The sequence below is a fragment of the Gavialis gangeticus genome, unplaced genomic scaffold (assembly GCF_001723915.1).
Source record: "Gavialis gangeticus isolate Ggan-Ray unplaced genomic scaffold, GavGan_comp1, whole genome shotgun sequence".
Lineage (NCBI taxonomy): Eukaryota > Metazoa > Chordata > Crocodylia > Gavialidae > Gavialis > Gavialis gangeticus.
The window spans coordinates 33,564,884-33,582,526 of record NW_017729001.1 but is presented as its reverse complement, the minus strand read 5'-3'; the positions used below and the strand labels follow the sequence as shown (position 1 = coordinate 33,582,526).

The window sequence follows — 17,643 nt, the reverse complement described above, 5'->3', positions numbered from 1 at the left end:
TACCGTATCATTGTTCAAAAATATTTAATCCCAACAATTTTCACATTGTTCTTATAAAAACAGACAGGGATGAAGGGAAATGAAATGCCTGGTACATTTTTTTGGCACGTTTTGTTTGTTTCTCTTGTGTCTTAAACCTTTACAAATTACAAATACACATTCATTTGTTTTTCTCTTTTTTTTTTTTCTTTTTTAAAAGGAAAAAAAAGCCTAAATGTCTCAACTGTACAACTGCAGAGATGCACTAACCTTCTCTAAACTAAAAGGGGCTGGAAAACGTGGGCATGGTTACACTTGCCAATCTACAAAGACGGAAGAAAGACGCCAGCAGCCAGGGAAACCCCCGCAGCTTCGGGGCCCGTCCAGGCCTCGCTGCAAGGGACTGTCCCGAAGGCTGACGTGGCGAAGGGGGAGATTGGGACGGCACCGTCTGGGGGGCTTTGTTTGCCGTGGAGGGACAGCAGCTCGGCTGTCGGGTCGCTGTTCAACACGAACACGTTACCTTCCAGAACCAAAGGATCCTGAATGCGGCGCGGCAGGCAAGATTAGACCAGGATGGGGAGGGCTGCATGGGGCTGCGTTCTGCTTTGCTCCCCCGTGCCATGGTCCGGGGATGCCAGCTAGCTGGCCGTCATCCCCAGACACACTTTCCGGGCCCCCTTCTGCGCCCTCCCCCAGGCTGGCTTTGCCCTGCACATGGCGTGCATCTCGAGGTGGCTTCCCCTCTGCCGTGCATGGCCAGACGGTGCTTCTTGGGCAGTTTTCCTGCCCCGTGGGGGTAAGACCGGAATGGGGCACGTTGGGGCTGCCACACGGCCCTGCCACGCTGCTGGGAGCGAACCACACGCGCGTCCCCCACCTATCTCCTCATCTGCTCTTGGAGGAAGGTCTCTTTCCGTGCTCATCTGCTATTCCCACAGCAGCTAGTCCGGAAGATGAGGGCTGCCATTTCGTTGGATCCCATATTCCAGCACTACGACCCTGAGATACTAGACCTGGGCAAAGGGCGAGCTTGGGCTTTGAGGGAGACTCGGGTTCTCCTCGCAATGGCCACAATACATGTTATCACAGAAAAATAACGGGGGGAAGCAGAGACATGCAGGCTGTTTCACTCTTGGCGTAGCAGGGACACTGTCCTGGAAGATCCTACCCATCTCCCCGGACAGTGCCGCCGAGGGCACGAGACGCAGGCTGGGGGGGATGCTGGCTGCACCAGTTAATGCTTCTCTGTAGTCCTGACAAGGTCTCTTACGTGCCTCTCCAAGACTGAAAACCAACCGGGAGCGCTGGGTAGCTTCGGTCGCTGTCTCCCCTTCCTCCCCACGCACCTGAGAGCAGGACCTCTGGACCTCGCAGGCGGCTTTCCTGAGACGGGCTCCAGCTTGTGGGGAAGCAGCCGCCACCTTCACTGACCGCTGCTCCGACGCGCAGCCCGGGACCCCGATCGAGCGCTTGGAGAACCGGGCCAGGATGGAGACGCCCGGCCAGGCTACCAGTGGCTTAGGCGAGGGAGCTGAGACAGCTCCCGGCAATTTGCCGCAGGCTCCTTTTCACAACGCAATCCCGGGGCAGAGGTGGAGGCTGCATTGCTGGCTCCCTGCACCTCCCCGACCTCATGAGACCTCTGCACCGTTGTCGGAGCGGAGCGGAGCCCAGGGCGGGGAGCCCCGCCTAGCAGGAACACTGTCAACACACCTATCTCCATTTAAATAGAATAAATACAGTGAAGAAAACAGTAAAACCTTCAATAAAGAGGCAAAAAGGAAAGACAACAGTAGGTCCAGGGGTCCGATGAAACTCCACGTAGTCTCTGGATTAGTTACTGAGGAAGGTCTATCAGCGTCAGTCACGTTCGCGTCTCGAGACTGTCTGTCCTTATATCGACACTTCATACTCTCTTGTTTCCTAGAAGGAAGAGAAGATGTGTTGAAAGGAGGGGCTGGGCTTGCTCTGAGGTCAACCCGCCCGAGTCCAGCCTGGGGTGAGACAAGACCCTGCTGACCTTCAGATCTTGTCAACACGAGCTACTTTGGCTAGGGACAGAAGTGATGCATAAACCGGTTTAAGCGGTCAGAAACTGGTTTAATCTGTAATGGAACAGAAGCTCGGTGCGTGTAAACCACCTGAAACTGGTGTAAGATAAACCTGGCTGAGCCTTAACCGATTTGGATCCAACTAGTTTATAAAACTTCTATCCCAGACCCCGTGCTGGTTTCATTAACATGAGGACGTCCTTTTTCACCCGGGGGGAATTAAAGCATGGAGCTCGTGGCGGAAGTGGTGAGTTCAGCCAGATTTGCCGAGGGATGGGACACGCGCTTGGAGGCAAGGGGCATCGGTCACTATTGAGCACGGGAGTGAGGGGCACAGCCTCGGCAGCTGAACTTCCCAGACCCTAAATGCTGGAGGCTGCAAGGCGGAGAGGAACGAGGGCAGACCCCTGGTCAGACCCAACCTCTCTCTCTTCCAGCCTCCACAGGAGACGGGGCAAGATGGACCCGGGATCCGACTCCGTGCATGACAGTAATAATAGCCGTATGGTCTTAAAACTGCACAGCTTCACGGTGCAATGCTTTGATTTCCACTCCAGAGCATCCCTGCTAGGCCACCCATCAATTGAACTCCAAGAGGTCGATTAAAGCAAGGTAGTCAGTGCCCGTTTTTCACGCAGGCTCCAGACAACTGGGAGAGCAGCAACAACCTCTCAAACAAGGAGTCTGCTCCGACACCGTTGCGGGTTGCACCGCGGGTCCCACTTCCGCCCTGACCACTGCTTCTACGCAGAGCAGGGGTGCATCTTATTTGGGGCAAGGCATGGATTGGCCATGCCGGCCTTCGAGCCAAGGGAAACGAGCCCTTCACAGCTGAGCTAGCGCCGGGCCCGGAGCAAGAGGCCGACTCACTCACCCCTGTCTCGTAGATAGGGTTGTCGAACTCGGTCTCGACGGTGATCTGGCTGTACGGGTGGGAGTACATGAGGGGCAGGCGCAAGCTGGAGTAGTACCGACACCTGGGGAGAGACGAGAGCGGGAAGCCTCTGCCTCGAGCCACCCCGGCGCTCAAGGGAAGGGAGTCAAAATGCAAGAAGAAGCCCCTGACTCCCCAGTCCAGCCGGTGCCCCCAGCCTACCTGGTGATATAGATGTACGCTCCTCCCAGCAGCAAGGAGATGATGAGCACTGGGATGAAGATGGCCAGTGCCATGTTTCCCCCCTCGAGCGACGTCTCTGCCGCAGCTTCTGCTACTAAAAATGCAAAATTTGCCAAGAAGTTGCTCTTTCTCCCCTCCCCGGTCCCCATGGCATTGCCCCAGAGTGATGCTGCTTCAGCCTCTAACCGCTATCCCCCCAGCCCGGCTGCTGTATCACGAGCATGCGTGCATGCAAACGGATGGAGAGACCTGCCCCCAGCCCAGGCCCTGCCTGGGGAGGCCGAGAGATGAGGGGTTGCGTTGCTTTGGGGTACTTGGCCCCGCCGGGGATTGCAGACTCAGGGCTTCCTACCGGGCCCCGCAGCAAAGGGGACCGACTGCCTGCCCTAACAGCCTCAGACTGGACCCCTAGTGCCCTGTAGCACGGAAAAGCCTCGCGCTGGAAAGTTTCCACGTCAAGAAGCCCCCGCGGGCAGAGGGCGGCATCCCCACCGACCCTCCCACGTGGGCATCTCACTCACCTTCCAGCGCGTGCTCGAATGTGTCTCGATTCACTGGAAGAGAAAGGGGGAGCAGTTGATACGTGCTGGATGGTCGAGGCAGCATGGGAAACCCCCCATCCTCTGGATGCCAGCGCCCCAGGCCAGGGAACCCCCTTCCCTCCCCATGCAGTGGTCCCAGGGACGTGTCCTGACCCTGCTGCCTCTCCTCCAGCAGCAGCTGGTCTCGTAAGGCGCTTGTGCACGATGCGTGTGGTTTAAATATACACTGCAAAACAGCACCAGTTCCCCGCATCGTCCGTGCAGCCCCCGCTCAGACCCGACCCCTCCAGCACCAGGGCTGTTGGAGACGTGTCAAATGCCAAAGAAAAGGGGAGCTCAGGATTTGGGGTGGAATCGCAGGAAGCTGAAGCTGCTCTTGCTTGCTAGGCCCTGGCTGCACGAGCCCCTTCGCAGCTTGCAGCACAGCTCTCAAAGGTGTTAAGACGCCTCCTTCCCCTCGCCTGGGGGGAGAGAGCCCATCAGAGGGAAAACCCACGCGGTATCGCGGCTCCGCTGTGCAGGCTTGGCCTCCGGACTGAAAGCTGGCGCGCGGGGAGGGAGGCTTCTGCCTGCCTTGTTTCAGAGAGATTATAGACTTGGGGCCCAGGCTGGGGTGGGAGTGGGGGCGGTTGGGGTCACGGATGCTGAACCACGGGTCTGTGGGGCCCCCTCCAGCGCCGGGTACCTTTGCAGATGGGGAGCGGCCCGCTCCAGTGGGACGGCTGGCCCAGGATGCACTTGATGGTCACTTCTCCCATGAGCTCGAAGCCTTCGTAGCACATGAAGGTCAGCGACTCTCCTGGCAAGTACAGGCGCTTGTACAGGATTTGGTAGCCGTTTTCCGGTAAGCCTGGGTTGTCGCAGGCCAGGGACTCCTCAGCTGCAACAGAAACGCATCCCCATGCGCCTTCGCCGAGTCGTACCCGCTCCGCCGCCCGCCCCGCGCTCGGGGAGGCTAGCAGCCACGCTCATTACCGGGTTTGTTCCCCCCACCCAATTTGCACCAGCTCCCGGAGCTGCAGCGCGCTGGTCTGTTCATCCACCATCCCGTGCATGCTCTGAACGCCCTGGCACGAGGCAGCCGTCCGCAGGCGCCTGCTTTATCCCCGCGAGGAAGAGCAGAGCGTCGGAGGATCAAAAACACGGAGCGGCAGGGCTGGGTCTGGTGCAACCAGTGCCCGAGGCTCTCCAGCCCGGCCCAGCCGGGGCAATGCATCCTCCGAGCAACCTGCGTTGCTGCTCTTACCCCAGTCCCAGCTGCCCCTTCCCCTGTGCAGTGTGGGGCATCCTGCCTGCACGGCGCAGGGCTGGGGGAGCGGGTTCAGAGCCACCAGACCTGGACACAGCAGCTGCGGCCTGTGCCAGGGAGGAGGGGGCAGTGAAGGCGCCGGCTATCGTCCCAGAGCAATTACCCCTTGGTGGCACCGACTGATTGCTTATTAGCAGGGAGAGTGGGGAGGATCTTCCACCCCTTAATCACAGGGCAGGGAGAGAATAGCTATGATCCGTTCTGGTGCCGGGACTGCCACCCCCCCGGGCAGCGGCCAAGTCGCAGAGGCAGCGCCCAGCCCCGGGGCTCATCATCACCCCCATGAGCTTTGCTATTGCCCCAAAAGCCCCAACTTCTCCCAGGAGCCCCGTGCTTCTGGAAGAGCCTCAGCTTCCCTTGCTATCGGGGGTGCAGAGAAACACGAGGAACCCCCTAAAGAGCCGCCAAAAAAGGCTGGATTTGTTTTGAGTAAACCTCGGGGTTTCATTGTTTTCAGCCAGGATCGTGGCACATGCAAGAGCCAGCCCTTGGCAGTGCTTTGCTTTTGAAGCACAGCTGCCTCCCTTGAAAAGGTCTCCCGATGCCTGACGAAGGGTGTTTGTGCCTGAAACCTTGCAAATAACTTGTTTTTCCAACTATTTAGCTAATCTAATAAAAGATATCACATCTGCCAATGTCCTTAGACTAACATGGCGACAACCAACATCCCTTGGGAAATGGCCTTTGGTGTCACGGCCCACAGCTGCCCCTGCCCAGTGCTTTGGGGTTTTTTGCAAAGGCAAAGGAGCCGCGTTGGACGTATTCCCCCGCCTTGCACTGACGGGGCCACCTCTCCAGTGGGCCGCCGCGTTGCTGCTCCTTCGGCCTTTGCTCTAGAGCCGGGGCTGCAAAATACTACCTTGGGCCCCCTGCAAACTGGCAGGCAGCAGGACACGAGGGCAGGCCGGGAGGAGACCCGCCAGGGCCGACTTACACACGCAGTGGGGCAGCCGTGACGTCCAGATAGGCGTGCCTGTCTCGCGGCTGTAGCAGGTCAGCAGGGAGCTGCCTTCCAGCACGAAGCCGGGGTCGCACGTGTACTGGATGGTGGTGCCCACCAGCAGCACGGGGTCCGAGATGAGCCGGGTCGAGTGCTCCACCTCCCCGGGGTCCGTGCAGTACATGACTGGGGAGAACGGGTCCGTCACGCGGGCAGGGAGGGATGGGGTTGCCCCAGGGAGGTCGAGGAGACTGGGAGTCAGGTCCCAGTAGGTCCCATGGAGCCGGCACCCTGCACTGCACCCAGCCGGGGTCTGCGGTTTGCAGTCATCAAGAGACCCCCACCCCAGGCCACGGTGCAGGCTGGCCGCATGCCCCAAGGGAAGGCAATGGTTGGTGGGGGGTGTGACCCCTTACTCTTCTCGCAGAAGGGGGGGTCGCTGCTCCAGCTGAGATCCCACTGGCAGGTGAGCGTGTCGCTGCCCACGATGTCGTAGCCCGGGTCGCACTGGTAGGTGATCTTGGCCCCTCGCACCAGCTCCGTGTGCGACGTGGTCTTCCAGCCGTTCTGGATCTCCGGCAGGTCGGAGCACGAGTCGTTCCTCGACACCTCTACGGCCGGGGGGGGCGGGGGGAGAAAGGCGGCACCAGGGGCTGAGCAAGCTGCACCCGGTCCCCACACCCTCCTCGGCTTCTCCTGGCCCGCGGGGACGGAGCCGAGAGGTGGGAACAAGCGTGCGGGGGGCAGCTGGAGCCCGGCGGACCTGTGCCCTTGGCTGTCCCTGTCCCTTTCCCCAGGCGTCTGGCACTCACATGCAGCGAGGGCCCATGCAGCCCTGGCAGGTGGGGAGCAAGCAGCGTCCAGCCCCGGGGATGGGGCGGGCTTCGCTGCAACCTGCGATGTGCCGCCCGTGCCCACCTACCTACGTAGTTCATGACAAAGCCCTGGCCCTTGCCGAAGACGAGGCCGGCGGGGTCGGAGTGGAACTGGATGGTCAGGTCGGGGGTGGAGGAGTACAGCTTCTGGGGGCCACCGCTGCCCACGTACTGCCCCAGGACGCGCGCCGTCAGCTCGTCCCCGTCGTAGATGGTCAGGATGTCGCTGTTGCTCAGGTTCAGGCTGCAGAGGGAGAGCCCGCTCAGACCCCGGCTGAGCTGGGCACTCACCTGGGTGCAAGCACGCAGCCCCGCGCCCCCCAGCCCGCGGGCACGCCCCAGCCCCAGCTGCACTGCTTCCAGCCCAGCATGCACGCTGTAGAGGGAAGGGTGCAACCCCGCTCCCCTGACCGCTGCCTCTTCACCCAGGCCGCAGCCTGAGCGCGGCACCCAGGTGCACCGAGGGGCTGCGTCTGCATCGGCCTGCAGATCGGGACCCGGAGCGAAGCACAGAACGGGCAGCGCCTCGGGGGTCTCGAGCGGCACCACGAACACGGTGCCGCCCGTCTGCCCGCCGCTACCAGCTGGATTTCCCGTGGCTTCCTCGCATCGGGCTCGTGATGCGCTCGGCTCAGGGCAGTGGATCGAGGGGTAAGGAAGCTGCCCCCCCACTTCAGCAGCTCGCACCCCAGAGACCGAGGGCCTTGCTGGAGGCCGCGTGAGACCACCCTGTGCACTGACAGTCCAAGGGAAATGGGTGTAAAGGGGCAGCCCTGCTGCGGGTGGAGGGACAGCAGGCAGGCGGCGATGCCCAGCTATTGCTGCGTTGTCCAAGAGGGACGCGAGAGCCTCCGACCACAGACTGCTGGGCTACCCCTGTCCTCCCTCACTTCCTCCCTGTCCTAGCTGAGTGCCTCCCCCATTTATCTCATCCAAAGACGGTTTCTCTTCCCCAGGGCAGGCAACGGCTTGCAGCGTCTCCTCTTCCTCCAGGCCAGGGCCAGAGCTACCCTCGTGGGATGCGCGCTTTGCCCTGGAGGCTCTCCCGGGCTGAGATGCGGCCTGGCTTGTCGCACAAGTGATGGCACAAGCTCCAGGTTGAAAGCAGGGTAGCGGCTGGAGCCTAGCTGGCGCCGGGGGCCTCCGCTTCAAGCCCAGTGGGAGCACCCACAGGGATTAGGGGCCTGGGAAGCAGGGCGTAGGAGGGCAGAGCTGGGATGCTGTGAGCAATGCCCCCCAGCCGAAAGACTGTCCGTGCAGCCTCTGCGGTGCTTTCCTCTGGGTCACAGGAGCCCCGTATAGACACGCGCGTGCACAGATGCTAAATGCAGGCGCGAGGAACAAGCAGCTGTCGTCAGGGCTGTTGCCTTGCAAATGGGTCTTGGCTGAGCAGCTCTCACAAACCAAACAGGCCCAAGCAATGAGTCCACGCCAAAAGCCCCCTTTCCACTCCCCAGCCTGTGCAGTCCAAAGGGGCGACGTGCTCCGATTCGTCTGTGCTGACTCCCTGCCCTGAGCTCTCTGCTTTCCCGCCGCGTCCGCACCCAGGAGCAACCCCTGCAAACCAGCGCAAGGAAATGCAAACGCTGCCCCAGGTGAGAGCCACGGGCTGAGCGTTCCCCGCGCCACCGGCTGCGTGGCCCTCTTCCACAGCTCCCACCCGGCAAAGCGCAGCTCCTCCACCCTGGAAAGCAGGACCGGGGGTGGCACAGGGTGTGCGGGCTGTGCCCTGGGTCTGAGAGTGACCTGGGATCCACCTAGGCACCGAGCATCGAGAGACCAGGTGGTCCCCGGCTGCTCCGGCGCTGCGTCTGCCCAGACCCCTTGCAACAGCAGCTCTGCCCCTCGCGCGGGGTCCGGCCCACCGCCACGGCCTGACCCCAGGGCTAGGGCACAGCAAAGGGCAGTGACCCGGGCAGCACTCACAGCTGGATGTCCAGGAAGAGCCGCTTCTCCTCCCCGACACGGACCCTCCAGACACAGTCCTCCCCCTCCGCGTAGGGCTCCGGCCAGTTGGGGGACAGGATGACGCCGGCTACAGCCGTGAGCTCCCCGCCGCACGTGGCTGCAATGGCAAGGGGCACAGAGACACGGGCTTAGCCTGCAGTCCCCGCCTGCCGCCGGGCAGGAAGACCCTGCTCCCCCAGCCCAGCGCAGCCTGACTCAGAAGCCGTATCCCGAAGTCCCACGCCCCTATTCCCCAAGCTGGGACCAGGGGTGGCGGGGGCCCAGGACTGACCTCGGCACACCGGCTCGGTGTCGTTCCAGTAAGGGTCGCGCACGTTGACGCACTCGATGATGGCCGGCCCCTGCTCCAGCGAGTGGCCGGGATCGCACGTGAACTCCACGGTGGTGCCCAGGTTGTAGGTGGGGTCGGAGGTGGTGAAGTTCCCGTTCTGGATGTAGGGCTCGTAGCAATGGCCCCGCTCAAACGCTGCAGGGAGAGGCCGCGTTAGTGCCGGAGGACCCCCGCCTCCTGCCAGCTCCTGTGCTACCCCGGGGCGATGGATCCGGGGCCGCCAGCCCAGCTGGTGGCAAGTCTGGTGCTCTACCCAAAATTTAAAACCACCTGCCTGGTCGCGCAGCGGCATTTCTAGCGAGGAAGTCACTTGACTTCATAGTTCGCTTTCACGGACCTGATTCCTCCTAAACTCTTCACTGCAGAGGCGTTAATGACCCTCTCTCCTTTGCAATGCTCTGCGTGCCCCAGCAGCCCTGCGGGCCTCTGTGCTGCCGTGCGGCTGTCTGGGGGCTGCTCCTGGTCACAGCCCTGCAGACTTTTTAACCCAGTCCCACGAGGTTTTATTTGTTTTTGCTTCCATCTCAAATGGAAGAACCCACCCTAGGCCCCTGACACAGTAGTGCAGCTCCTAGTTTCTTTTCAACCGGAGAAAAACGTGTGCTGTGCTTTAGGGGACAATGCACCCCAACAGCTGCACCCCTCTTTTCAAATTTGGGATCCACCCGTGGCTTTAGTGCCTTTAGCTGGCAGCATGAGTAGGCTGTTATCTCTGTGGACATGGAGGGAGACCTGCTGTCAGCAGACTCGGATGGGCTGGCACTCCCCAGCTGATGACACCAAGGCACTGCATTACCAAGAGCGTGTGGCTGCTGCGAGGCAGCACAACTCCTGCCGAGTCTGTGCAGCACGATCCCAGGACCGCTGCGGTCCTGATCCCAGGGACTTACGGGCAGAGCAGGCACTCCAAATGCAGTGCGATGCCATGACATTTTCAACGTGCGGGACCTCTGCTAGCTCTGGGCACTGATGATTAGGTCTTAGGCAGGTGGGGTTTAAATAGCACCCAGGTAAGGGAGAGGGGTGCAATGGTTATTGCTTGCTATGAAATGGCAGCAGCCTTTGCAGGGTGAAAACCCCCTGGGAAATGCAGGAGGGCAAGGGGGTGGTTAAGACGAGCGCCCTGGCCACGTCACCCTCTGCCAGCAGCTCCCGGCCGCCAGCTCCAAAGCCACAAGCGTCACCTTCGAAGCGAATGTTGAAGGCGGTGGCGCCGGCCGGCTCGTCCCCGAGGAAGTCGATGCGGATGACGGCGCCCTCGCTGATCACGCCCTCGAAGGGGACGCTTTCGGTCTGCAGCGAGTCGTAGAGCACGGCCGACTGGTTCGTGTCCCCGCTATACACCACCATCCTGCGGCAGGAGGACGCGGCCGGTTAGGAGGTGCACGGGCTGGGCTCGGGGTTTGTCGGGGCTGATCCTGCCTCAGGCTGGATGCGACCCTTCCAGCCCCACTGTGATCCTATGCAGCTGCAACCCTGACACCCCTTGGGGCCCATTAAAGCACCGGGTTTAACGACCCCCTGCATGTGCAACACCCTCCCACCTGCCCCCCCAGGAGCTGCCCTGTCTCCTGGGAGTCCTCGCAGGGATGGGAGAGATTTCCCTGTCCCGCAAAGGCCCAGCAAAACCCCGCCGGCCTCACCTGTCCTTGTCGCTCAGCAGCAGCTTCTCGAAGTGCAGGTGCAGCTTCTGGCCGGGGGGCGCGGCGATGGTCCACATGCAGTACATGCCGGTGCTGTGGTTCCCCGTGTAGCTGGGCGACAGGACGCGGCCGATGGTGGCGTTGTGCACCGTGCCCCCGCAGGGCGCTGCGAACACGGGCAGGGGGGAGTGAGCCCAGGCCGATGAGAAGGGGCTGCCAGCTCGGGGCCGGATTCTGCTCCAGCCCCAGGGCTGCAGACAGCAGGGGCTGCATGGCCTTCCAGGAGACGGGGATCCCCAAAGCAGGGAGATCCTGCCTGGCTTGGTGGCCTGGTTTCCTGCAGGGATGGGGCGCGCAAGCTGCAGCCCCGCACGGCCCCCAGCTCAGGGGATGCTCCGCTGGTTTCTCCCCAAGATCTCGGGTCCCTTTTGCTTGCCTCTCACACAGGTCTCACGGGCTCACATTTGCTTTGGGGCTGGCACTCGCTCGCCCGGGTTCCCGTGCAAAGGCGACCCCCTCCACCCGTGCACGCAGACGCACGCACACGTGTTCTGCACAAAGTTAAGATGCCCCCGCGTCCACGTCCACATCCCCGGCACTTCCTCTGCACTTGCCTGTTTTGCTGCCTGCGGCAGACCTGGGCTGTGGGCTTTTTATCTACAGTGCGCATAACATGTACGAGCGCCCACCGAGAGCTACCAGGGCCCCGATCCTGGCGTGACGGGCACCTGTGGCCATTCTCAGGAGCCACGCCAGCAGCTCGGGAGCTGAGATTTTCCCCCTGTCTGTCTTTTAAACAGCCATTTTAGTTTTCCTACCTGCCTAGTTCTGGTCAGATTCTGCCTCCCGTGCGATTCGCGCCCTCCCCAGATGCGGCCGCAGCCCTGGAGTCGCTGCGTGCCGCGGGGGCCGGCTCGGGCCGGCACTCGCCATACCTGAGCAGATGGGCTCCGGGCTGCTCCAGTGGGGTCGGGAGGCGTTGATGCAGGTGAGCACGCGGGGACCCTGCAGCTCGTACCCCAGGTGACAGTGGAAGTGAGCGATGCCGCCCGAGTGCAAGTCCATGACCGTGACGTCCCCGAAGTCGGGTCTCCGCGGGAAGTTGCAGCTCAGCATGAACACTGCAGCCCGCGCACGGTGCACACGCACACAACACACAAACACACAGAGCGCGTGACAAGGCAGCCCGCGGCAAGGAGCAGGATGAGGCCTGGAGAGGAGGCAAAACCTCCATCCTCCTCCAACCCCCCCACCCCTGGATAGAAAGGGCCTAATGGCTTGGGTGCCTCAGGCCTGAGTCTCCCAGCCAGATTTCCACTGGCAGCAGCAGAAGTCGGAGAGGAGGTCACCCAGCGAAACCGGAGTGAAACCGGAGTGACTGCAGCAGCTGCTTCGCGGTGGGGGAAAGGGGACGGGGGGACACACGTACCCTGGTAGTGGAGCTGGAAGGTCCCGATCACATCGTCCTGGAAGGTGCGGAAGTAGACGGAGATGGTGTTGGTGGGGCTGCGGATCACCTGGCCCTCCACCAGCAGCGTCTGGTTAGCCAGGACCACCAAGGTGTCATCGTCCACGCCGCGGATGGAGAGCACCTCGCCCTCAGACAGGTTCACGCTCTTCACCTGGGGGCACACCGGCAGCACCCATGAGCTGTGCTGGGGCACGTTCTGCCCATTTCACAGCTGGGAACACTGAGGCCCTGAGAGGCGATCCAAGCCAGGAGCAGCACCAGACTCCACAGGTTGGGGCTGGGGTTGGGCCTCCCAGGCCAGGGCTCCCTGCCCCAGGCAGAGCAACAGGCCCCAAAATGAGTCACTCAGTGCAGAGGAATGGGGAGAAAACCAAGTAACTCGGCTGTTCACCATGAGCCCCCTGCCCACGGCACCCGCCTGCAGATACCCCAGGCTGCAGAGCCGTGAGCCCACCGAGCAGCCCTAACAAGTCTTCATTACAACCGTGAACAACTAACAAAGTCGCCAAGGGGCTCCCGCACCCCCGTCACTTTGCAAGCAGCTTGGCGCTTCCGCAACGAGCCGCTCATCGTCTCCTCGATGGGGGGCAGGCCGGGGCCCGGTATTTATTCATCACACCCCCAGGGATTAGCCCCTAATTGCCTGTGCATGTGCTGATGCCGTGCCCAGGAGACTGTCACCAAACTCGCTCCGCTCGTTTAACTCCACACCAGAAAGAAACCAAATTCTGCAGTTAGTAAGGACGTTGCTCTCCGGGTCCTGGAAGGAGCATGCACACGAATCCTAGCCAGGAGAGGGCAATGCTGCACCTCGCTGCTGCTACGCAGCCGGCACCGATTCGCAGCCGCTCAAGATGCAAGGGACCGGAGGCAGCCCTTGGAAAATGCCAGCGCTCGGTCTTGACTCGTTTTTGGCCTACGGGAAAATAACAGAGCAATTTTTCCATGGCTAAGAAGCCAGAACGGATGCAGCAGGGCATGAGGTTTCTAACACGATGCCTCCCCGGTTGAGGTCGCTGGGTTTGTCTCATGAATCAGTGCCGATGTTGCATGGCGCCCCGCGGCACCCTTGGAAGGATCTGAAGGCCCCACAACGAGGCCATGGCACCCCGGTTGAGTATCGCTGGCGTACACACCGAGCACTGGCTCTCGCTCTGTTTTGCCCACCAGGCAGGACCCCTCTTTCCTCTCCGGCCGACCTGGGGGGAGCTTTGCACGGAGGACCGGCTCCCACCACCTTCCAACGGGTCGTGGGCACGGGCAGCGCACCTGCGCCTTTGCAAATCTCCCGTGGTGATTCAAGCCCCGGCTTGAGGTCAATGCATTTTTCCCCGGGCGCCTGATGATGCGGGAAGACAGCAGGGCCTGATCCAGGTGATGCCGCGGCAGCCATCAGAGCCAAGTGCTTGTTTCAAACTCCACGAAGGTGGGGCAGTGCACTGGGAGCGCGACGCATGCCTGGGATAGCGGTCGGGAGCGTATGTGGAGCGCACGCGCAGGATGCAGACCTTATTATTTTGACCTTAAAAAGAAGTAGAAAATGGGACAGCTGCCCCCATACTACCCCACCGACCTCCCGACTCCGAAAGGCGAGCGCTGGGGCCAGTCCACGCTCCTCCCTGCGCCTTGCCCTTTGCTTGAGCATCCCAAATAGACGGGTCTCTTCTCCGGCCGAGGTTATTCTGGAGCTGTTGGGTCTTGATGGCTTCTCGCGCCTCTGGACAGGAGGGTACGACGAGCGGATCCAGCCCCCTGCTCCGCGCGGCTCCCCTTCCAGGGACAGCCAAGTCGGCTTGGCAGTCCCAAGAGTCACAGACAAGCAGGGCTGGCATGGCTTTTGGGAGGTCAGGGAGTCCAGCCCCCGCTGCCCATCTGGCCCAGCCCAGAGGAAAGCAAAAGGAAGGACATTTGCAGCCCATGAGCGCTGAAGTCAGCCGTGCACTTTCCTCTGGGCTGCGCAGGGAGGGAGCTGATCCCAGCCCTCCACATCGGGCTTGCGAGGCACTGCCTGGCTCCCAAAGCGCACCAGCAAATTAGACAGAAGGGATATTTTTGCCTTCCCCTGCAGCCAGGACCACTGGAGCATATAGCATTGCCCTTTGCACAGCAGGACGTTGGCTTTCCCCGGGCAGGGCCGGGTGCGATGCTTGGTGCTGCATCGGGGTGCCGTTGTTTTGCTACGCGGTGTCTGGGCTGCTTGCACAGGGCTCATCCTGCCCCAGACAGGGGCCTCCCTGCCAGCTCCACGGCCCAGTGCCTCAGTGACCCTTTATGATTCAAGTAAAAATAAGGGCAGGGATTTTCAGCTGGCAGCCCTGCTCTGCGCCTGCTCTCCTCGTTCCCGGGGGCCCAGTTGTGAAGGAGGGATTCGGCCGCAGCCCTGTGCCTTTGGTCCGGAGGAAACCTCCCCGAGAGAAGGAGCTGGAGCAGGCCGTTTATCCACGAGACAGCTCCCGTTCATCCCTGGGAGGCAGGAGGATGGCCCGGTACCATCGTATCTCCCTCCTGCTGCCGCTGGCGCATGCTATGGGCTTGTGCCAGGGGGGATGAGCCACCGAGAAGGGGACCATATGGGCAGCTTCCTGCGGAGGAAAAGTTCTCGCTTTCCTCCCGGGCTGAGCTCACGTCAGCTCCGCACGTGTCTGGTGGAGGCAGGAGGGATCCTCCCAGCCCACCTGCCAGGCTGGCTTCGCCGCGGGGGTGAAAACCCTTGCACGGGGACCGAGCATCACCATCAAGCGGCGGGTCCTTCGCTGACACGGCACCAGGGCTCACTCGAAGGTGAAAGGTGCATTTCTGCAGCTCCTCGCAGGGTGCGACACCCCGGCTAGGACCGGGGGCACCCCCGAGTTCGGCATCGGGTGTCTCTTCCCCTCCGTGCTTCTCTCTGTCCGCCCATCCCTGCTTCCCTTCAGGAAGGACAAGAGCCTTCTTCGCTCTTTGGGGCTTTCCCCCGTTCCTCTGCAAAGTTATCGGGTTATTCGCTTTCAGGCCAGTTCAGCTCTGGCTTCGCTGCCGCCTCCTTGTCTCTTGCTGCATTTCCATGCCCAGGCGTGAGCAGGGAGACGTCTCCCCGCCCGGCTTCAGAAGGACCAAATCCGCCTCGCGTCAAGGAGCCAATGCCCCACGTCACCGAGAGTTACCGTGAGAAGTCGCCTGGCCTTATTTCAACACCTGCCGCCCGTAACGAGCTGCGTAGCCAGCGAAGCCGAGCGCGTTTGCACATGGAAAATAATTAAAATGGGGGGGAAGAGTTTCTAAATTGCTGCCTGCCAAAACAAGAGGGAGCAGCAGGAAAGCCATTAATCATTTCATCGGGCCTGTGCCGTGCCGCCTGACTCATCCCCGAGACGCCCCCGGTGCCGCGAGGCCCCCGGCGCCTCCGCCAATCGTTCCTGCCCCCTGGTTGTCTCCCCGCGTGGGCCGAGACGTGGCTAAAGCCCCCGTCCCCAGTGGGCCAGATGGACTAGCGATGGGCCCTGCCGTAAGCGTGGCTCTGTTGCACACCCTTACCTGGAGCTCGACGCCATAGCCCGTGTAGACGGTCACGTTGTAGGTGCCCTCCAGGTAGCTGTGCTGCGGCAGCAGGGGGTAGTCGCCGGAGTCGATGTACCCCTCCGGGGCGTAAAAGCTCACGCTGCCGAGAACTGTAGGCAAATGCATGCATGTCACCAAGCCGAGCTGCAGGGAAAAGGCAGCTCGACGCATGTTATTCCTGCAGTGTTTGCTTCCCCCCAAGCCCAGCAGGTTTCTGCCAGTGCCACAGACATTGAGACAGTGGGCAAGCCCGGAGCTGCCTGCCCCAGGCCTTGCTCCACGCAGGTCACCCTCTGCCAGCACTGCTGGAAGGAGCAAGGTCCCCTCCAAATACCCTGGACATGCTCCCTGCATCCTCCTGATGCCTCCACACCTGCCTGCCCCCTTCCTCAACACATCTCTTCCCGCTCACAGGACAACGCGGGGGCCAAAACCACCGTTACGGGCCAGGGCAAAGCTTCCCCGTATAGGACTCATCAAAAGCCACCGAGCACCTCAGCGTAGCCGGGTCGCTGAACCAAGGGGGGATGCCACCCAGCACAAATGCACGTGGGAAAACATGCGTAAAAGCCGAGGCCCATTCATTCCCTGGGGACGGACAGCAAATGCAGGGGCTAGGACATACAACTGGGTGTGGAGGAGGGACCAGACCATGACCCTGAAAAACAGGCCAAGCGCTGGCCAAAAAACAAGTTCCTGCCATTCGGTTCGTCCCGTGTTCGGGGAAACAGGACTCTGGGTTTCTTGTGTAAGAGCCCGACGTCTCTCTCTAAATCCCTCCCCGGGGACCTACCTGGCGTGGGCTCGGTGGTGATGACCGTGGTGGTGATGATGGTGGACGTGGTGGTCTCCTGGCTTTCCTCGGCGGCCGACCCATTGGCCTCGCTCTCCACGCTGTTGGTCTGGGTGGCGGCAGCGTCGATGGGGGCGCCGTGACTGCCCGCCGCAGCCGGCGCTCCTGCCTCGGGGCTCAGAGGACCGGTCTGAGGCACCGAGGGCTGTGGGGTGAAAGGAGAAATCTGCAGCGGGGACGGACTGGTGGTGCCACCGCCTGCCTGTCGTCCATCCCACGGGGGCGGCTCAGGTGCATCCTGCTTGGACTCAGAGGCCGCGGTAACCACCTCCCCCGGGGCACGTGGCTCTTCGGTGGAGGTGAAGGTCCCCCGGCCTGGGAGGGTGGGTGGAGAAGCAGCTTTCTGAATGCCCGGCGGGGTCGTTTTGGGCCTTGGGTGCTTCCTCACTGTGTTTCCTTGCTCTGCTGACGGCGGCTTCTTCTTGGGAGGGAAGGGCTGCGTTGTGCCAGCACCAGGGACAAGCGTGGGCTCGGGCACGCCATCCTGCTGCGCCGACGGCGTTGCCTCCTCGAGCGCTAGATCCAAGTCCCCTCCTGACGGGACGCGGTTCTGCACCGTGGCCAGTCCGGGCTCCCCGCCCGTGCCGTTGGCGAGCTCCTCGGAGGGGAATGGGTACGAGTTGGAGGGGAACAGCCTGGCATCTGCAAGAGACGGGGGGAAAGAAAGGCATTGAGAAGCGTGTGCGCCAACCACATTAAATCAGGGCCCAGGCAGCAGCCACTGGCTGGACGCCCCACGTGCACTTGGCCCTGTGTTTGCTTGCAAGGGATTAGGTGCACAGTCCAGGCCCCTGGCACGTGGAAGGAGCATGCCCAGGGGAGCACCGCGGCCTCCGTGACAGCAAAGCGTGGCTTTGCTTCACGCGCCCGAGGATCGGCTGCACGGGGGCAAGGAAAAATGCAAGCGGGGAAGATGAATCAGAGCAACCACCGCCCAGCCCTAGCAGTGGAGATTCGCTGTGTGAAATGCAGATGGATTCAGGACCGGCGTATCCGACTGTGCCGCAACTCTCGGGGTACAACA

At 61.8% G+C, this 17,643-nt stretch overlaps 1 protein-coding gene across 1 annotated transcript; it reads right to left on the bottom strand.

The window, feature by feature from the left end:
• SEZ6L (seizure related 6 homolog like) lies at window positions 1–17,271 on the bottom strand (the record flags this gene model as incomplete). Its single annotated transcript, XM_019507348.1, has 17 exons — window positions 1–1,905; window positions 2,908–3,010; window positions 3,130–3,244; window positions 3,672–3,704; window positions 4,378–4,572; window positions 5,936–6,127; window positions 6,358–6,552; window positions 6,864–7,060; window positions 8,743–8,881; window positions 9,056–9,250; window positions 10,300–10,466; window positions 10,759–10,924; window positions 11,694–11,879; window positions 12,188–12,380; window positions 15,743–15,876; window positions 16,560–16,764; window positions 17,008–17,271. Coding segments are annotated over 17 exons (2,709 nt in total), but the record flags the coding sequence as incomplete, so codon positions are not given.
• Window positions 17,272–17,643: the final 372 nt, after the last annotated feature.